Source organism: Neoarius graeffei, chromosome 7 (assembly GCF_027579695.1).
Source record: "Neoarius graeffei isolate fNeoGra1 chromosome 7, fNeoGra1.pri, whole genome shotgun sequence".
Classification (NCBI taxonomy): domain Eukaryota; kingdom Metazoa; phylum Chordata; class Actinopteri; order Siluriformes; family Ariidae; genus Neoarius; species Neoarius graeffei.
In genome coordinates, this window is record NC_083575.1 from 40,985,586 (window position 1) to 41,003,055 (window position 17,470).

A 17,470-nucleotide genomic window follows, 5' to 3' on the forward strand; every position below is an offset into this window, starting at 1 on the left:
ATGTGGACACCTGACTGTCCCATCTATATGTTCTTGTTCAACATCCATCCATCATCTGTAACCGCTTATCCTGTTCTACAGGGTCGCAGGCAAGCTGGAGTCTACCCCAGCTGACTGTGGGCGAGAGGCGGGGTACACCCTGGACAAGTCGCCGGGTCATAAACAGGGCTGACACACAGACAACCATTCACACTCACATTCAATCCTACGGTCAATTGCCACCAGTTAGCCTAACTTGCATGTCTTTGGACTGTGGGGGAAACTGGAACACCTGGAGGAAACCCACGCGGACACGGGGAGAACATGCAAACTCCACACAGAAAGGCCCTCATCGGCCGCTGGGCTCGAACCCAGGACCTTCTTGCTGTGAGGCGACAGTGCTAACCACTACACCACCTGTTCTTGTTGCACATCCCATTTCAAAACATTAACGCAGAGTTGGTCTCCTTTCCTCTTCTGAGAAGGCTTTCCAATAGATTTCGGAGCATGGCTGTTGAGACTTGCTCATTCAGCCTCAAGAGGATTACGGAGTTCAGGCCATGTCGTCGATAAGGAGGCCTGAGGTGTAGTCTGCGTTCCAGTTTATCCTAAAGGTGCTCAGTGAGGTTGAGCTCAGGGCTCTGTGCAGGTTACTCAAGTTCTTCCACTCCAGTCTTGGCAACCCATATCTGCACAGAGCTCACTTTGTGCACAGGAGCATTGTCATGCTGGAAAAGGTTTGAACCTCTCAGTTCCAGTGAAGGGGAAACTGTAATGCTACAGCATACAAAGACATTCCAGACAACTGCATGCCTCAGAGTTTGTAGCAACAGTTTGGGGAAGAACCACATAGGTGTGGTCAGGGGTTTATTTACACATATGATCACAATGCGTTTTCATGCAGGTGAAAACAAAAGTATGCAACACAAAGGGATCTGCCACGTCGAACGTCATTATTAGAAGAGCGCGCATCATGTAAATCCACACCCGCTTTTTAACAGTAAGAGGTAAAGCTAAGCTGAACTTTTCCAACATGGGAAATTCTTCAGGACAAAGGGCTTTGTGGTTACTCAGTAACATGACAAGCTGCATTCAAGAGACACAAAGAGAGAGTCTGGTGAAGGAACGAGTGTTAACAGCTTCTATTAATTTCTATAGAACAGGAACTGGCATCTTTCACAGACATTCCTGAACTTTGAATGAAACTACAAAATTATAAAGTGTATGCTGTGCTGTAAGTAAATAAATAAACAAGTTTGCGGTATTAAACACTTCAGCGTTCCTGAAAAACAAACAAACCTCCAGGTCATTACACCACCCCACTGTTGATTATTGTCCTAGAACAGCAAGCTTTGTTGTGTTTTATTCCTTACCCAAGGTCCATCTATTGTAATGTCAGGTTGTAAGAAGGTACTGCTTGACAAAAAACATGCATGTATGTCTATCATACCATTCCAGCACTACGTGTCAGTTTTAAAAACTGGATTGACACTATACAGGTCATTTTCACAGCCAAATTAAACCTGCGTCAGAGTAAAAGACGTTTATCTGATAGTCAGGATCAGCTTGATAACGGCCTAAAATGCATTTTTGCAGTGAACACTTGATGTTAACTGATCTCAAGATGGCACAGTTCCTACACAAACAGTTCTGATACCGCTACATACCCTGGACATTTTTTCATAACCTGGCAGCACAAATAAAAAGTCGCCTCAATTACTGTGCTATGAGGAGGTCAGGATCAGATTAGTACCGGGTGATATCTGATACTGTATTTAAAATAAACAAAATCAAAATTCGATGCCAGCGGCATCGTCAGGGGTGCCTCCCCCACCAACAAGTCTAATCCAGTTTATTAGGCCTCTGTTTAAATAATTCCCATACTTTGGATGATCAGGTTCTTTCTTTTTGGGTTAAAATCTCATTTTCAGCGAGCCTGAGAGTGAGAGCTGGCACGACTGGAGATGAATGTATACAGTACGAATGAGAGACACATTTACATAATTGATTATGCTGGCAAGCCTTTAAGACATCAAGATTTTTGGCAATTCAAATCATTAACAAGTGCTTTAAGAGGCAGATTATTTTGGACTTTTGTGGATCTATTGCTGTGTTCACACTTACACCGGTACGAAAGTGGTATAACTGTATCGATACAAAGTATACCGGTACAGTTTACTGCATCTGTCCACACTAGCGAGAAATGTTTGCGGTTTTCTTTCACGGTAGTTGAAATGCGCGTGCGCAAAATGTTTCCGTGGTTACCGAGTAACTTCCTTCCGAGAATATGGCGGATGAAACAACGTGTGTGTGCTTTTTGTTGTCAATGTACAGTCTGTATTTCTGGTGGTCATTTATTCAGTCGAATCGTATAAAACGCGCGAGGCAGTTGAGAAAGAAACGAATCTCAGTTCTTCACTATTTTATTCAGCGAAGACATCGATTGAGGTGTGTGACTTTGCGCATTATATTTGTATCGATACAGAACCGCTTCATCTGTCCACACTACAGCGAAGCGCTACAGTACCGATACTGTACCGGTACGAAACCCATACACTTGTGGGTTTCGTACCGATACAGTACCGGTATAGTTGCTAGTGTGGACAGGTGTTGCGGTACGAAAGTAGTTTCGTACTATCAGTACAAAATCCCTAGTGTGGACAGGGTACAAGTGCAACAGAAGTGAAGTGGCACTAGGGCTGATTTCTTTCTAGCTCAGGCTACAGATTCATATAACCTATCTGTGGCAGTCACTGATGCATCCATAAAGCTACGGTCACACTACAGCTCGCGATGATTTGCAATGAGTTGCCGATGAAAATGAGGCGTTTTGGTGACAATGCACCCCGATATACACACAAGCTAAAAGCTGTGGTCACACAGCAGGCGAACACTTAACGGTCATGCCTTCGCGCACTTGAGCAGCCACGCTCGCTCATTCACAGGACCCAATCATTATGGGAAACACCTGATGCTGATTTGAGCACAATCAGCAGGCGTACATAACGACAAGGAGGCTTTGTAAAGTATCATCATCACTGTGACATTTGTTTCTAGCCACGTTTTTGACTCCGCTTTCGTTTGTGTTTTGTTTTTGTAAATATCACACCTGCTAATTAGGGATGGCGAAAACTAAAAAAAAAAAAATCTTGACCGACCACCGAGCCTCATTAGCCGGTTAAAGTCGGTTAACCTCGTCTCGTCTCGTCTTCTTCCGCTTATCCGGGACCGGGCCGCGGAGGCAGCAATCTAAGCATGGAAGCCCAAACTCGGCCAGCTCCTCGGGAAGAACACCGAGGCGTTCCCAGGCCAGCCGAGAGACATAGTCCCTCCAGCGTGTCCTGGGTCTTCCCCGGGGCCTCCTCCCAGGGGGACATGCCTGGAACACCTCCCCAGGGAGGCGTCCAGGAGGCATCCGAAAAAGATGCCCGAGCCACCTCAGCTGGTTCCTCTCGATGTGGAGGAGCAGCGGCTCTACTCCGAGCTCCTCCCGAGTGACTGTGCTTCTCACCCTCTCTCTAAGGGAGCGCCCAGCCACCCTGCGAAGGAAACTCATTTCAGCCGCTTGTATCCGCGATCTTGTTCTTTCTGTCATTACCCAAAGCTCATGACCATAGGTGAGAGTCGGAACGTAGACCGACCGGTAAATTGAGAGCTTCGCCTTTTGGCTCAGCTCCTTCACCACGACGGACCGGTAAAGCGACCGCATCACTGCGGAGGCTGCACCGATCCGCCTGTCGATCTCACGCTCCATCCTTCCCTCACTCGTGAACAAGATCCCGAGATACTGAAACTCCTCCACTTGAGGCAGGACTTCTCCACCAACCTGGAGAGGGCAAGCCACCCTTTTCCGGTCGAGAACCATGGCCTCGGACTTGGAGGTGCTGATTCTCATCCCAGCCGCTTCACACTCGACTGCAAACCGCCCCAGTGCATGCTGAAGGTCCTGGTTTGAAGAAGCCAACAGGACAACATCATCCGCAAAAAGCAGAGATGAAATCCTGTGGTTCCCAAACAGGATTCTTTCCGGCCCCTGGCTGCGCCTAGAAATTCTGTCCATAAAAATTATGAACAGAACCGGTGACAAAGGGCAGCCCTGCCGGAGTCCAACATGCACTGGGAACAGGTCTGACTTACTGCCGGCAATACGAACCAGACTCCTGCTCCATTCGTACAGGGACCGGACAGCCCTTAGCAAAGAGCCCCGAACCCCATACTCCCGAAGCACCCCCCACAGAATACCACGGGGGACACGGTCGAATGCCTTCTCCAGATCCACAAAGCACATGTGGACGGGTTGGGCAAACTCCCATGAACCCTCGAGCACCCTATGAAGGGTATAGAGCTGGGCCAGTGTTCCGCGACCAGGACGAAAACCGCATTGTTCCTCCTGGATCCGAGGTTCGACTATTGGTCGAATTCTCCTCTCCAGTACCCTGGAGTAAACTTTCTCTGGGAGGCTGAGAAGTGTGATTCCCCTATAATTGGAGCACACTCTCCAGTCCCCTTTCTTAAAAAGAGGGACCACCACCCCAGTCTGCCACTCCAGAGGCACTGTCCCCGACCGCCACGCGATGTTGCAGAGGCGCGTCAACCAAGACAGCCCCACAACATCCAGAGACTTGAGATACTCAGGGCGGATCTCATCCACCCCCGGTGCCTTGCCACCGAGGAGCTTGCAAACCACCTCAGTGACTTTGGCTTGGGTAATGGACGAGTCCACCTCTGAGTCATCAGCCTCAGTCTCCTCAGTGGAAGACATGACGGTGGGATTGAGGAGATCCTCAAAGTATTCCTTCCACCACCCGACAATGTCCCCAGTCGAGGTCAACAGCTCCCCACCCGCACTGTAAACAGTGTTGGCAGAGTACTGCTTCCCCCTCCTGAGGCGCCGGACGGTTTGCCAGAATTTCTTCGAGGCCGACCGATAGTCCTTCTCCATGGCCTCCCCGAACTCCTCCCAGTTCCGAGTTTTTGCCTCCGCAACTGCCCGAGCTGCAGCACGCCTGGCCTGCCGATACCCGTCGGCTGCCTCAGGAGTCCCGGAGGTCAACATGGCCCGATAGGACTCCTTCTTCAGCTTGACGGCATCCCTTACTTCCGGTGTCCACCACCGGGTTCAGGGATTGACTATGGGCGAAAGGCGGGGTACACCCTGGACAAGTCGCCAGGTCATCACAGGGCCGACACATAGACACAGACAACCATTCACACTCACATTCACACCTACGGTCAATTTAGAGTCACCAGTTAACCTAACCTGCATGTCTTTGGACTGTGGGGGAAACCGGAGCACCCGGAGGAAACCCACGCGGACACGGGGAGAACATGCAAACTCCACACAGAAAGGCCCTTGCCGGCCACGGGGCTCGAACCCGGACCTTCTTGCTGTGAGGCGACAGCGCTAACCACTACACCACCGTGCCGCCCTATCTACATTATTTTTGTACTAATTTCATGCAAGAGTGTCACACCTGCGTGCCTTGGCGCATGCATCAGATAGACTCTCGGGCGTGCTCCAGACAGCGCGCACGCTAAGCGGACTCTCGCACCGTAAACAACTCGCACCTGCACAGGATAAAGCCGCAATCAGCGCACCTATATAAAAACTGTGAAAACACACTTACTTTGTGAAGTATTGAGTTGCGTCGCCGACACGTTACCAAGCCTCCTTTCCTTGTTTGGTTTCATGATCCCTAATTTCCTGTTTCTCGTCTTTGATTCTGCCAAGTCTACAATAACCTGTTGCTTGTTTCACCGTTTTACGATTCGCCTGCCGTTCTGGATTGTTTACCTGTCTTGTATTAAAACACACCTTCTGCACTCATTCATCTCCCAACCATCTCTGACAGAATACTTCACACTCCCTGATAGACAATGCACATTCACCTGTTCATATGTCACGTTCAGGAACAAACTAAAGTCAACGGCGCTGAAACAGCCACCGTCAAATGGTGCGGTTGGAGTCTTGTTCTTGGACTCTTTTTTTTTTTTTAAATGACTTGAACACTGGGCTGCACGGTGGTGCAGTGGTTACTGTCGCCTCACAGCAAGAAGGTTCTGGGTCCGAGCCCAGCGGCCAGCGAGGGCCTTTCTGTGTGGAGTTTGCATGTTCTCCCCGTGGGTTTCCTCCGGGTGCTCCGGTTTCCCCCACAGTCCAAAGACATGCAGGTTAGGCTAATTGGTGGCTCTAAATTGACCATGAGTGTGAATGTGAATGGTTGTTTGTCTCTGTGTCAGCCCTGGTGACTTATCCAAGGTGTACCCCACCTCTTGTCCGTGGTCAGCTGGGATAGGCTCCAGCTTGCCTGCAACCCTGTAGAACAGGATAAGCGGCTACAGATAATGGATGGATGGACTTGAACACTGGGAACTCGAGACTGGACTCGGACTTGAGGTTTAGTGACTCAACTACAACACTGTTTGGGCGGCACGGTGGTGACTCACTCGCACGGTCGCCTCACAGCAAGAAGGTTCAGGGGTTCGAACCCAGCAGCAGGTGAGGGCCTTTCTGTGCGGAGTTTGCATGTTCTCCCCGTGTCTGCGTGGGTTTCCTCCGGGTGCTCCGGTTTCCCCCACAGTCCAAAGACATGCAGGTTAGGTTAATATGGGACGGCCTTGGGCTGAGGTGCCCTTGAGCGAGGCATCTAACTCCCAACTGCTCCCCGGGCGCTGTTAGCATGGCTGCCCACTGCTCTGGGTGTGTGTGTGTGTGTGTGTGTGTGCTCATTGCTCACATGTGTGTGCACCAGGGCTTTACATTAGCACCCGCCCACCCGCCAAATGCAGATAAAATTAGGCTTTGGCGGGTAATGACTTTAGTCCCACTAGCCACTTTGGCGGGTGGTTTATTCTGTGGTATGACAATATATTTTAATTGTAGTTTTCTCTGAAGGCATCTGACATATTAAACGCATTGCAATGTAATATGTGCCTGCAACTCCCATGAGCACTTACATAAACATTCTGACATTAGAATTGTTTAGAACGTTTGTTAACGGCTCAGATAAAATCACTGATACGGTAACCTGCGGTTAATGAACAAAGCAACAAAGTTGCTGACGACTGACAAGCGCACTATGTGGCGGCATATAGCTGGAGTTTCAAACCCTGCTGCTCAGGAAAAAAGGGGCAGAGATGAGCAGGGCCGGAGCAGCATTTTAAAATCACGAGGTCCGTGATGTGCAAAGCGTGCACCGAAAGATTTTCTCATCATCTCATCTCATTATCTCTAGCCGCTTTATCCTGTCCTACAGGGTCGCAGGCAAGCTGGAGCCTATCCCAGCTGACTACGGGCGAAAGGCGGGGTACACCCTGGACAAGTCGCCAGGTCATCACAGGGCTGACACATAGACACAGACAACCATTCACACTCACATTCACACCTACGGTCAATTTAGAGTCACCAGTTAACCTAACCTGCATGTCTTTGGACTGTGGGGGAAACCGGAGCACCCGGAGGAAACCCACGTGGACACAGGGAGAACATGCAAACTCCACACAGAAAGGCCCTCGCCGGCCACGGGGCTCGAACCCAGAACCTTCTTGCTGTGAGGCAACAGCGCTAACCACTACACCACCTATAGAATAAGTAAAAACAAATTTGTGCAAAAGCCAGCTGTAGAGATTTATCATCATCACCACACACACTCAACTGGACCTTTAATTGTCAGTGAGTAATCAGTTTTAGAGTAAAAGCTTTAAAGATACAATACACACCTTTCTAGGTAGAGTAAAGTATATCAAAGATACCAAAGACCCAGGGGGGGTAAAAAACGAACAAACAAACAAAACAGAGTTTAGTATCCTTTTCTTCTGAGTGTACATTTAAGAAATAAGGCCCATGAATAGAGGCAGAGTGTTGTCAGTGCTGAAGTAGAGAGAAGCCCGAGGTGCTGAGCAGCACAGACCCGCTGAGGGGGAATGAGACACAGCCGGCCCGGAGGCACCGAACAGGTGAGGGAGGGACTCAGGGAGGGAGTCAGCTAGCACACACCAGCATTAGCCGCAGTGCTAACCAGCGGTCCTGTGAAACAGGTGTGTGTGTGTGTGTGTGTGTGTGTGTGAGAACAGTGTGTGTGTGTGTGTGTGTGTGTGAACAGTGTTAGCAGCGCCGCTGGTTAGCTTAACACAGCAGAGCGCGCGCGTTTACCTGACATCTACAGACCATGTCGGCGTCCTGGGCCAGCAGGTCCACCACCTTGCCCTTGCCTTCATCTCCCCACTGGGCTCCCAGCACCACAGTCACTCTGTTCCCGAGGCTCTCCCCGCTCCCTGGAGCTGTCATCACCGAGAGTCCGTGTGCGCTCGAGCCGCTCGCTTGTTTACTTCCCGCTGCGCTGAGTCCCCTCACTGTGGCCGCCTGCACCACACAGCCGCCTATTACCGCCCGGACACGCCCCCTACCCAGGCCGCGTCCCAAACCGCACACTGCTCCACACAGTATGAGTACTAATCTTGCACCCTGCTTAGTGCGTCAGTGTGCGGTTTGGGACGCAGCCTCCAGCTGGACACTCAGGGTCCTGAAGTGGCTGAATAATGCGGCATGTCGGTGCAAGGGGAATCAGGGCCGCTGAAACATTACATGGGGACGAGTTCAGGAACCCTATTTATTATAATACACGAGTAATAGCTTAGCATAATAACCTCCTTTATATATATATATATATATATATATATATATATATATATATATATATATATATATTTTGGCCGATTATATATATCTCGATTATATTATCGATACCTTAACGATCTTATGGCTATTGCAATACGTAAATTGTGCATGAATTATTACTCAAACTTCCACTGGGAAAAAAATTATTTGATTCCCGATTACATAGAGTATCCGATCACGTGACACCGTTCCCCAATTATCGACACCTTAACCATATATATATATATATATATATATATATATATATATATATATATATATATATATATATATAAAATCTCATCTCATTATCTCTAGCTGCTTTATCCTGTTTGATTATAAATATATTATCGATACCTTATATATATATATATATATATATATATATATATATATATATATATATATATATATATATATATTAAAATCAATACCTTAAGGATATTTTGGCTATTGCAATACGTAAATTAATTGTGCATGAATAATTACTCAAACTTCCACTGGAAAAAATTATTTTTTGATTCCTGATTACTTAGAGTATCAGATCACATGACACCCTATCAACACCTTTGTCCACAGTTATCGACACCATTCCACAATTATCGACACCTTAACGATATATATATATATATATATATATATATATATATATATATATATATATATATATATATATATATAAATAATCAATACCTTAACAATCTTATGGCTATTGCAATACGTTAATTGTGCATGAATAATTACTCAAACTTCCACTGGTAAAAAATTATTTGATTCCCGATTACTTAGAGTATCCGATCACGTGACACTGTTCCACAATTATCAACACCTTTGTCCACAATTATCGAAACCATTCCACATTATCGACATCCAGATGATTATTTATTAAAAACAATAATCAGTATGTGGTATTAAGTTAAAAATAATTTTTATTTAAAATTTGTTTTACATCAACTTATATTTAGTACAAAATATCTTTTATATAAATATATCGATGTCGGTGCTTACGTAAATGAGGAAGTAATTCTAATGTTTGTAAACAAATGAACTGATAATGTTTAACCTGTCAGAAAATCTTTTTGTTCCACTTTCTACCCACTTTCTAATTATTTTCATAGATCACATTTTGTTAATCAGTCGTTGTTGTTTGTATTAATTTCTAGTTTTGTAGTTTACCAATAAATGTCAACAGGCAACTGGCACTGTAACCACATGGAAATCCAGGTCAAAGGTCGCATGTCATTCCTCAAACCAAAACTTTATTTTTACATCTAAAAATATTAAATGTCTCCTGATATTGTAATATGTAGTAGACATTTACAACAAACTGAAAAAAAATTCTGAATGGACTAGAAAAATCTGAATATTTTCTGGTCTAATTCTATTTATTGCAATAGGATTCCAAATACTCTATAAACATTCCATTCTGTTATGAATCAGGAAAAAAAATCATAAATCACAGCACTTTTATTATATATAAGTACTTCATCTACTTTAACAACGTTACACAAAGATCGATCCATAACAGTTGTAAATGTCAATTCCACAGGGTGTCGATAATGGTGGACACTGGTGAAAGTGATCACTATTATCGACACCTCACGTGACTTCTCAAATGTGTGTTTAGATACAAAATGGTGACTGTCAAATGAAAGAGTAAGAAATAAAGTCAGTTTCGACAAGGAGATCATGAAATATCGGTGAATTTGAGAAGTAAAAACATGTCCATGATCTTTCCACCATGCTTACCTGCGATGATAACGTTCGGGTTTTCCTCAAATTGCTGATCATGGTAAAAAAAAATTCCATCTCAGGTAACGAGCTGTCATCAGACGACAAGATCAAAGGGCGAGGGGAGTCTTCCGGTTGATTAATTAACCAATAATAACTGTTGTAACTGAAACTCACCTTTGTAAAATTGTTATTTATTGGTAAATCTGAAAAGGTGTCGATAATCATGGACGATGATTATGGACTGTCGATAAGTGTAGCCGCCATATATATATATATATATATATATATATATATATATATATATATATATATATATACTGTATATATAAGTACCACGCACCTTCTAATTCAATAGTTCTTTATTTTTATGAATGAAAAGACTCTTCATGTCTTAAAGTAATGATGGATGTCGTTTCTCTTTACATAGTTGAGCGGTTCTTGATATAATATGGATTACTACAGTTATGGAATAGGGCTATTTACTGTGTTTTTATTATTTATTATTTACTGTTTGATCTCAAAAACATTAAGAAGGCAAGAAATTGCCCTAATTAACTTTTGACAAGGTACCTGTTAATTGAAAAGCATTCCAGGTGACTACCTCATGAAGCTGGTTAAGATAACGCCAATAGTGTGTAAAGCATCATCAGGGTAAATGGTGACTACTTTGAAGAATCTAAAATACGAAACATATTTTGGGGGGTTTTTTCACATTTTTTGTTTACCACATAATTCCATATTGCATATGTTATTTCATTGTTTTGATGTCTTCAGTATTGTTCTACAATGTAGAAAATAGTCAAAATACAGAAAAACCTCTGAATGAGTAGGGGTGTACAAACTTTTGACTGGTACTGTATGTATGTATGTATGTATGTATGTATGTATGTATGTATGTATGTATTTTCTCTATTTGGTGTCAGAGTGCGCAGTTAAACCACTGGGAGTGAAGGACCCCTGGCTGTTGTTACAGGATTCTTCTAGGAGAGGGTACTCTAATGTAAAACCTGCGGTCTGAGTGACTACTGGTCATCTCGTGTCGGCCTGTCACCAGGTGCTAGTCACGAAGATTCAGAGAGTGGTGTATGTGTTGTACAAGCATACATCACTTTAATCCATTGATGTACAGATGTCTTACCACCTCATCATCTCTTTACTTGCTAAGTCCTGTGGCAATGCAGGAGTGGCGACGCATGCAGACGTAACGAGTTGGAAGCATGCAGTCACAAATCTGTACATAGGCAGCAGGACTCTTATCTTAACATCGCTATCCAGTCTACATTGACAGAGGCTGATTTCGGTGGAGATTCTTGTGTCTAAGCAGCCCTATTCAGGGAAAGCACTGCTCACCTAGATATCTGGGAAGGTGCTAGAAAAGGTGCGCTAAAAATTGCCTGTCATCCTTAAGCTAGTCAGGTTACTGCGGCTGACGGCTGTTCACCAAAGCAGGAAAGATAATGAGATAAACAAGAAATGTTATGCAAATTTTCGTAAAATGTTGAACGTATGTTGTTGGAATGTTAGAACATTACTCGATCATGAAACTTCTGGCTGGCCAGAAAGGAGAACAGCTCTTGTGACAAGAGAACTTCAACGATTGAATATTGATATTGCTGATCTCTCAGAAACACGTCTATCTGACGAGGATCAGTTAACTGAAATGAAATCTAACTTCACAATCTTCCGGGTTGGGAAACCAAAAGGCGAAAAACGTCAAGGAGGAGTTGGTTTTGCAATCCGTAAAACCTTAGTTGATCAAATCGAGTGCCCAGGTAGTATCAATGATCATATTATGAAACTATGTGTCCCTTTGTCATGTGGTTGCCACATGTCCATACTCTCCATGTATGCTCCAACTCTACAGGCAAATGAAGATACCATCATGTCTTTCTACAGAGCCCTTCAGGAAGCCATTACTTCCATCCCTAAGGAGGAAAAGCTGCTTATCATGGGCAACTTTAATGCACGAGTTGGGAGACATAAGATATGGAATGCACTTGGTCGCTACGGCATTGGCAAAATGAACAGCAATGGCTTGGACTTACTCCAACTCTGCTCAGAATTCAACCTAGCTATTTGTAACACCTTCTTCCATCATAAGCTTAAACACAAAGTGACATGGACTCATCCAAGATCAAAACACGGTCATATGATTGACTTTATTATCACCAGAAAAGATGATCTAAGGGATGTCTGCAATGTTCGTGTGCTATGCAGCGCTAAATGTGATACTGACCACAAGATGGTTCATGGAAAATTGAAGTTGCAAGTGCGGAAGAAAATTCGTATGGAAGGGGTAAAACTCCCCAAACGCATCAACATTTTAAAGTTGAACAATCCTGATGTATGTCAACAGCTCTCTGATGAATTGGAAGAACTCAATTTTGATGGTACCTGAGATGATTTTAGAAATCAGGTATACTCGGGGGCGCCGTGGCTCAGGTGGTTAAGGCGCCATACCATGAATGCGGGCGACCCGGGTTCGATTCCGGCCCGAGGTCATTTCCCGATCCCTTCCCGTCTCTCTCTCCCGCTCATTTCCTGTCTCTACACTGTCCTATCCAATAAAGGTGCAAAAAGCCCAAAAAAATATCTTAAAAAAAGAAATCAGGTATACTCAACTGAAGCTGATTTACTTGGATTGAATCAGAGGAAGCATAGAGATTGGTTTGACGAGAATAATGCTGAAATTACTCAATTGATCGAAACGAAGCATTCTTTCCACCAATCCCTTCTGGACTCCAACCTGGCCAATCGTACTCAGGTTGAAAAGTCTTTCAAAGAACACAAAGCAAACCTGCAGCGTGATGTGAGAGACATGAAAAACAGGTGGTGGTGTAACATCTCTGTCAAAGTTCAAAGTGCATATGCCCAACATGACTCAAAGCGACTTCGTGGTCTTTTACGTCAGGTCTTCGGTCGGATATCATCCACTGTTGTTCCTGTCAAATCAAAAGATGGCTTAACCATAATCAAAGACTCTGAGGAAATCATGGGCCGTTGGACAGAGCACTTCAGCGATTTATTCTTCAATCCATCAGTTATTGATGAAACAGCTATTGACAACTTACCACAGAAAGATATGATTCAGGTGTTAGATGCGATTCCCACACAGGAAGAGACTAGCCTTGCCATCAAACAAATAAATTCAGGTAAAGCACCTGGCTTAGATGGGATTCCAGTAGAACTGTTACAAAAAGGAGGTGAAAAAGTTCAATCAATTGTATACAGCTTGATCCAGAAAAGTTGGGAAAGTACACCAATACCTCAAGATTGGATTGATGGTACGGTATACTGGTATTACTGTTTAAAGGTAAAGGCTCTAAGTCAGTCTGTGATAATTATCATGGCATCACGCTTCTAGAAGTGGCTGGAAAAGTGTTATCCAGACTTCTTTTAAACAGAATAACAGATCATGTGTGTCCAGTCGTGATACCAGAATCACAGTCTGGTTTTTGTTCAGGAAGAGGAACAATGGACATGATCTTCTCTGCCAGACAACTGCAGGAGAAGTGTATCGAGCAGCGAATTCCCTTGTATCAAGTCTTTGTGGATTTAGCTAAGGCTTTTGACACCATGAACCGTGAGTCCTTGTGGAAGCTTCTCGGAAAGCTCGGCTGCCCCTCCATTTTTGTCAACATGGTAAAAGGGCTGCATCGCAATATGAAAGCACGTGTTACCTTCAACGGATCACTTTCAGATGAAATTGCAGTTGATAATGGCGTAAAACAGGGTGATATTCTAGCACCAACCCTATTCTCCATCTACTTCGCTGTTGTACTTGTATATGCATTCGGTGACTGCAATATTGGTATAAGTATCTGTTTCAGGACCACTGGAAAAGTCTTCAATCTCAGAAGATTTATCACAAGGTCCAAGACCTTCCATGCACTAATCCGTGAATTGTTGTATGCTGATGATGCAGTTTTCTTTACGAACTCTGAGAAAGACATACAGACTGTTATGGACAGGTTTTCTAGAGCAGCCACTGCATTTGGTCTTACCATCAGTTTGAAAAAGCCCAAGGTTATGTTCACTCCGCCACCTGGTGTACCATACAGTGAACATCACAGTAAATGGCACCAGATTGGGTGTTGTAGATACATGTTAGGCGTTGTGACTTTCTCGGCCTCTAGAGGCCGCTACTGTATCTGTGTCATTTGTGTTTGTTTTGACAGCCATGTGCTTCTTTGTTTTTCATGTGCCTTGTGCCCCACCTGTTCGTTGTTAACTGTCCAGCCTATTTTCTTAATTGCCTAGTTTAACCTGGTCATGTGTTCTATTACTTTGGGTATTTATACTACCCCAGTTTGTGTCTCTAGTTACTGAGTCTTTGTGCTGTTCATGACTAGTCACCTTTGTTCTGAGTACCTTTGCCTGTTTTCTTGTGTTTTTTGGATTCTGCTCTCTTGGGACATTTGGACTGTTTTTGTTTACTTGGAGCCTTGCCTTTTGTATCTTCTGAGCGTTTGGATTTTTGCCTTCTCTCCCTTGGTTTGGATTTTTGGACTTTTGAATTTTTGGATGTTTTCTCTTGTATCTTCCGTATGTTGGAATTTTACTTTTGTGGATTTTTTTTTTATCACGAGCTGTGGATATTACTGGACTTCTGAGCTTGGGCTAATAAACTTTTTGAACATTGGCTTTGATCTCACTCCTCTGCACTTGAGTCATTCCTCAGCTCAGCCTAGTGGGTGTTGGCTGGGTTACTACACCAGCGACCCGGGTTCGATTCCCAGCCCAACCTAACAGAAAGACTCAGTCATGACTGACTCAGCAGAGGCTTCTTCAGCTGTCTACCCGGCTAAACTTCAGAAAATTATGGCTGCTTTAACAAGCTTTGGAGCTACCATGGACACTCATGGACGAACACTTGCAAGCCAACATGAGGCCCTTGCTCGCCACGATGCACTGCTTCAGCAAATTGGGAATGCCCTGGCACAGCTGACTCCTCTGCCCCCACCTCCTCCTCCTGATCCTCCCTCTGCTCCTGCTCCAGTGCCTCCTGCCATGCTGCCTCCTTCACCTCATGAACCCCGCCTTCCTGCACCTCAGAGGTATGACGGCAAGCACGGTGAGTGCCGGGAGTTCCTTACCCAGTGCCAACTTACCTTTGAGCTCCAGCCTACCACCTACACTACGGACCGCCGCAAGATTGCATATGTAATAACTTTGTTAGCTGATAGGGCATGAGCTTGGGCAACAGCCATCTGGCAGAGACAGGGACCCGAGTGTTCCGATTTCAAGATGTTTATGGAGGAGATGCTTCGTGTTTTTGATCAGCCGGACATCAGCAAAGATGCAGCCAGGAAGCTCATGTCCATCTGGCAGGAAGGAAGTGTCGCAGACTATGCCATCTTGTTCCAGATGCTTGCAGCAGTCTGTGGATGGGATGAGACTGCCCTGGTTTCAGCCTTCCACCATGGTCTGTCTGACCCCATCAAAGACGGTCTGGCCTCTATAGGATGCCCAAGTGACCTTGAAACTCTGATCTCACATGCCATTCATCTTGATAACAGGATTAGAGAGCGTCGCCAAGTCCTGAGCTTCCCTTGCCTCACTGCCTCAGCCTGGAGTCCGTCCACCTCCTCCAGTGACTGTCCGGACCCCATGCAAGTTGGCCGTACTCGTCTCTCCGCATCTGAGAGGGAGCGCAGAAGGAGGGACAAGTGCTGCATCTACTGTGGCAAGCCTGGCCATTTCCGAGCATCATGTCCCGAGCTCTTGGGAAAAGGACCGCCCCGTCCAGGCGAGGGAGGGTTGTGACGGGGACTACCCTCTCTCCCGAACTTCCTGGCCAAGGAGTCTACATCCCTGTCTCCATCTCCTGGGGTGAGTCCGTCCACTCTTGCCAAGCCTTGTTAGACTCCGGGGCTGCTGGAAACTTTATGGATGTTCACTTCGCCTGAAGAATCAATGTCCCTACTGCACCTCTTGAAGTTCCGTTGTCTGTGTCTGCTCTGGATGGCCAAGCTTTAGGTGACGGAAGAGTCACCCAGGTAACTTCTTCAGTCCTTCTCCAGTCCCAAGGTCACAAAGAAGAAATATCCCTGCACCTGATTCAGTCACCAGAGTTCCCAGTGATTCTAGGCCTTCCTTGGCTTACCCGCCACAACCCTCGCATAGACTGGGTAACAAGCCAAGTTGTGGAATGGGGCCCTACATGCCATGCCTCTTGTCTGCTCTCTAGTTCTCCTATGTCTCCTGCCGAGCCCCCTGATCTCACTGAGTTATCTCAAGTTCCCACAGAGTACTGGGATCTGAAGGAGGTTTTTAGCAAGAGTAGGGCTGCCGTTCTTCCTCCGCACCGTGCCTATGACTGTGCCATAGACTTGCTCCCCAGGGCTACCCCTCCTCGGGGCAGGCTGTTCTCCCTCTCTCAGCCAGAACGCAAGGCCATGGATGAATACATCAAGGATTCCCTGGCCTCTGGATTCATCCGATCCTCTACCTCACCTGCTGGTGCAGGCTTCTTCTTTGTCGGCAAGAAGGATGGGGGGCTGCAAACGTGTATTGACTACAGAGGCCTGAACAAGATCACAGTGCGCAACCATTATCCCCTTCCGCTGATGTCCACAGCGTTCGACCTGCTCCAAGGTGCTACAGTCTTCACCAAGTTGGATTTACGGAATGCATACCACCTCATTCGTATCCGACAGGGAGACGAATGGAAGACTGCCTTTAACACCCCTTCAGGACACTATGAGTACCAAGTGATGCCCTTTGGACTTACCAATGCACCAGCAGTCTTTCAGGCCCTTATCAATGATGTCCTGAGGGATATGATCAACAAATATGCTTTCGTTTACCTCAACGACATTCTGATATTCTCCAAGACCTTGCATGAGCACCGCCACCATGTCCGTCAGGTTCTTCAGAGGCTGCTAAAGAACAATCTGTTTGTGAAGGCCCAGAAATGTGAGTTTCATGTCCCCAAGGTCTCCTTTCTGGGCTTTATTGTATGGACGGGACAACTCCAGATGGATCCAGCCAAGACCCTGGCCGTCCGGGACTGGCCCACTCCCAAGTCCGTGAAAGAAGTTCAGCGGTTCTTAGGATTTGCTAACTTCTACCGCAAGTTTGTCAGAAACTTCAGTTCTG

At 45.6% G+C, this 17,470-nt stretch overlaps 1 protein-coding gene across 2 annotated transcripts in view; it reads right to left on the reverse strand.

The window, feature by feature from the left end:
* The window catches only part of adss2 (adenylosuccinate synthase 2), an 81,192-nt gene extending 72,815 nt beyond the window's left edge, over positions 1 to 8,377 (reverse strand). The window contains exon 1 of one of the 2 annotated variants that reach the window (XM_060925647.1): positions 8,132 to 8,377. In XM_060925647.1, the coding sequence (XP_060781630.1) occupies positions 8,132 to 8,266 (135 nt within the window). In that variant the 5' untranslated portion in view covers positions 8,267 to 8,377. Of the gene's footprint in view, positions 1 to 7,698; positions 7,822 to 8,131 lie in introns of those variants that run through there. The other variant, XM_060925649.1, reaches the window with a different exon arrangement.
* Between the last annotated feature and the right edge of the window lie 9,093 nt (positions 8,378 to 17,470).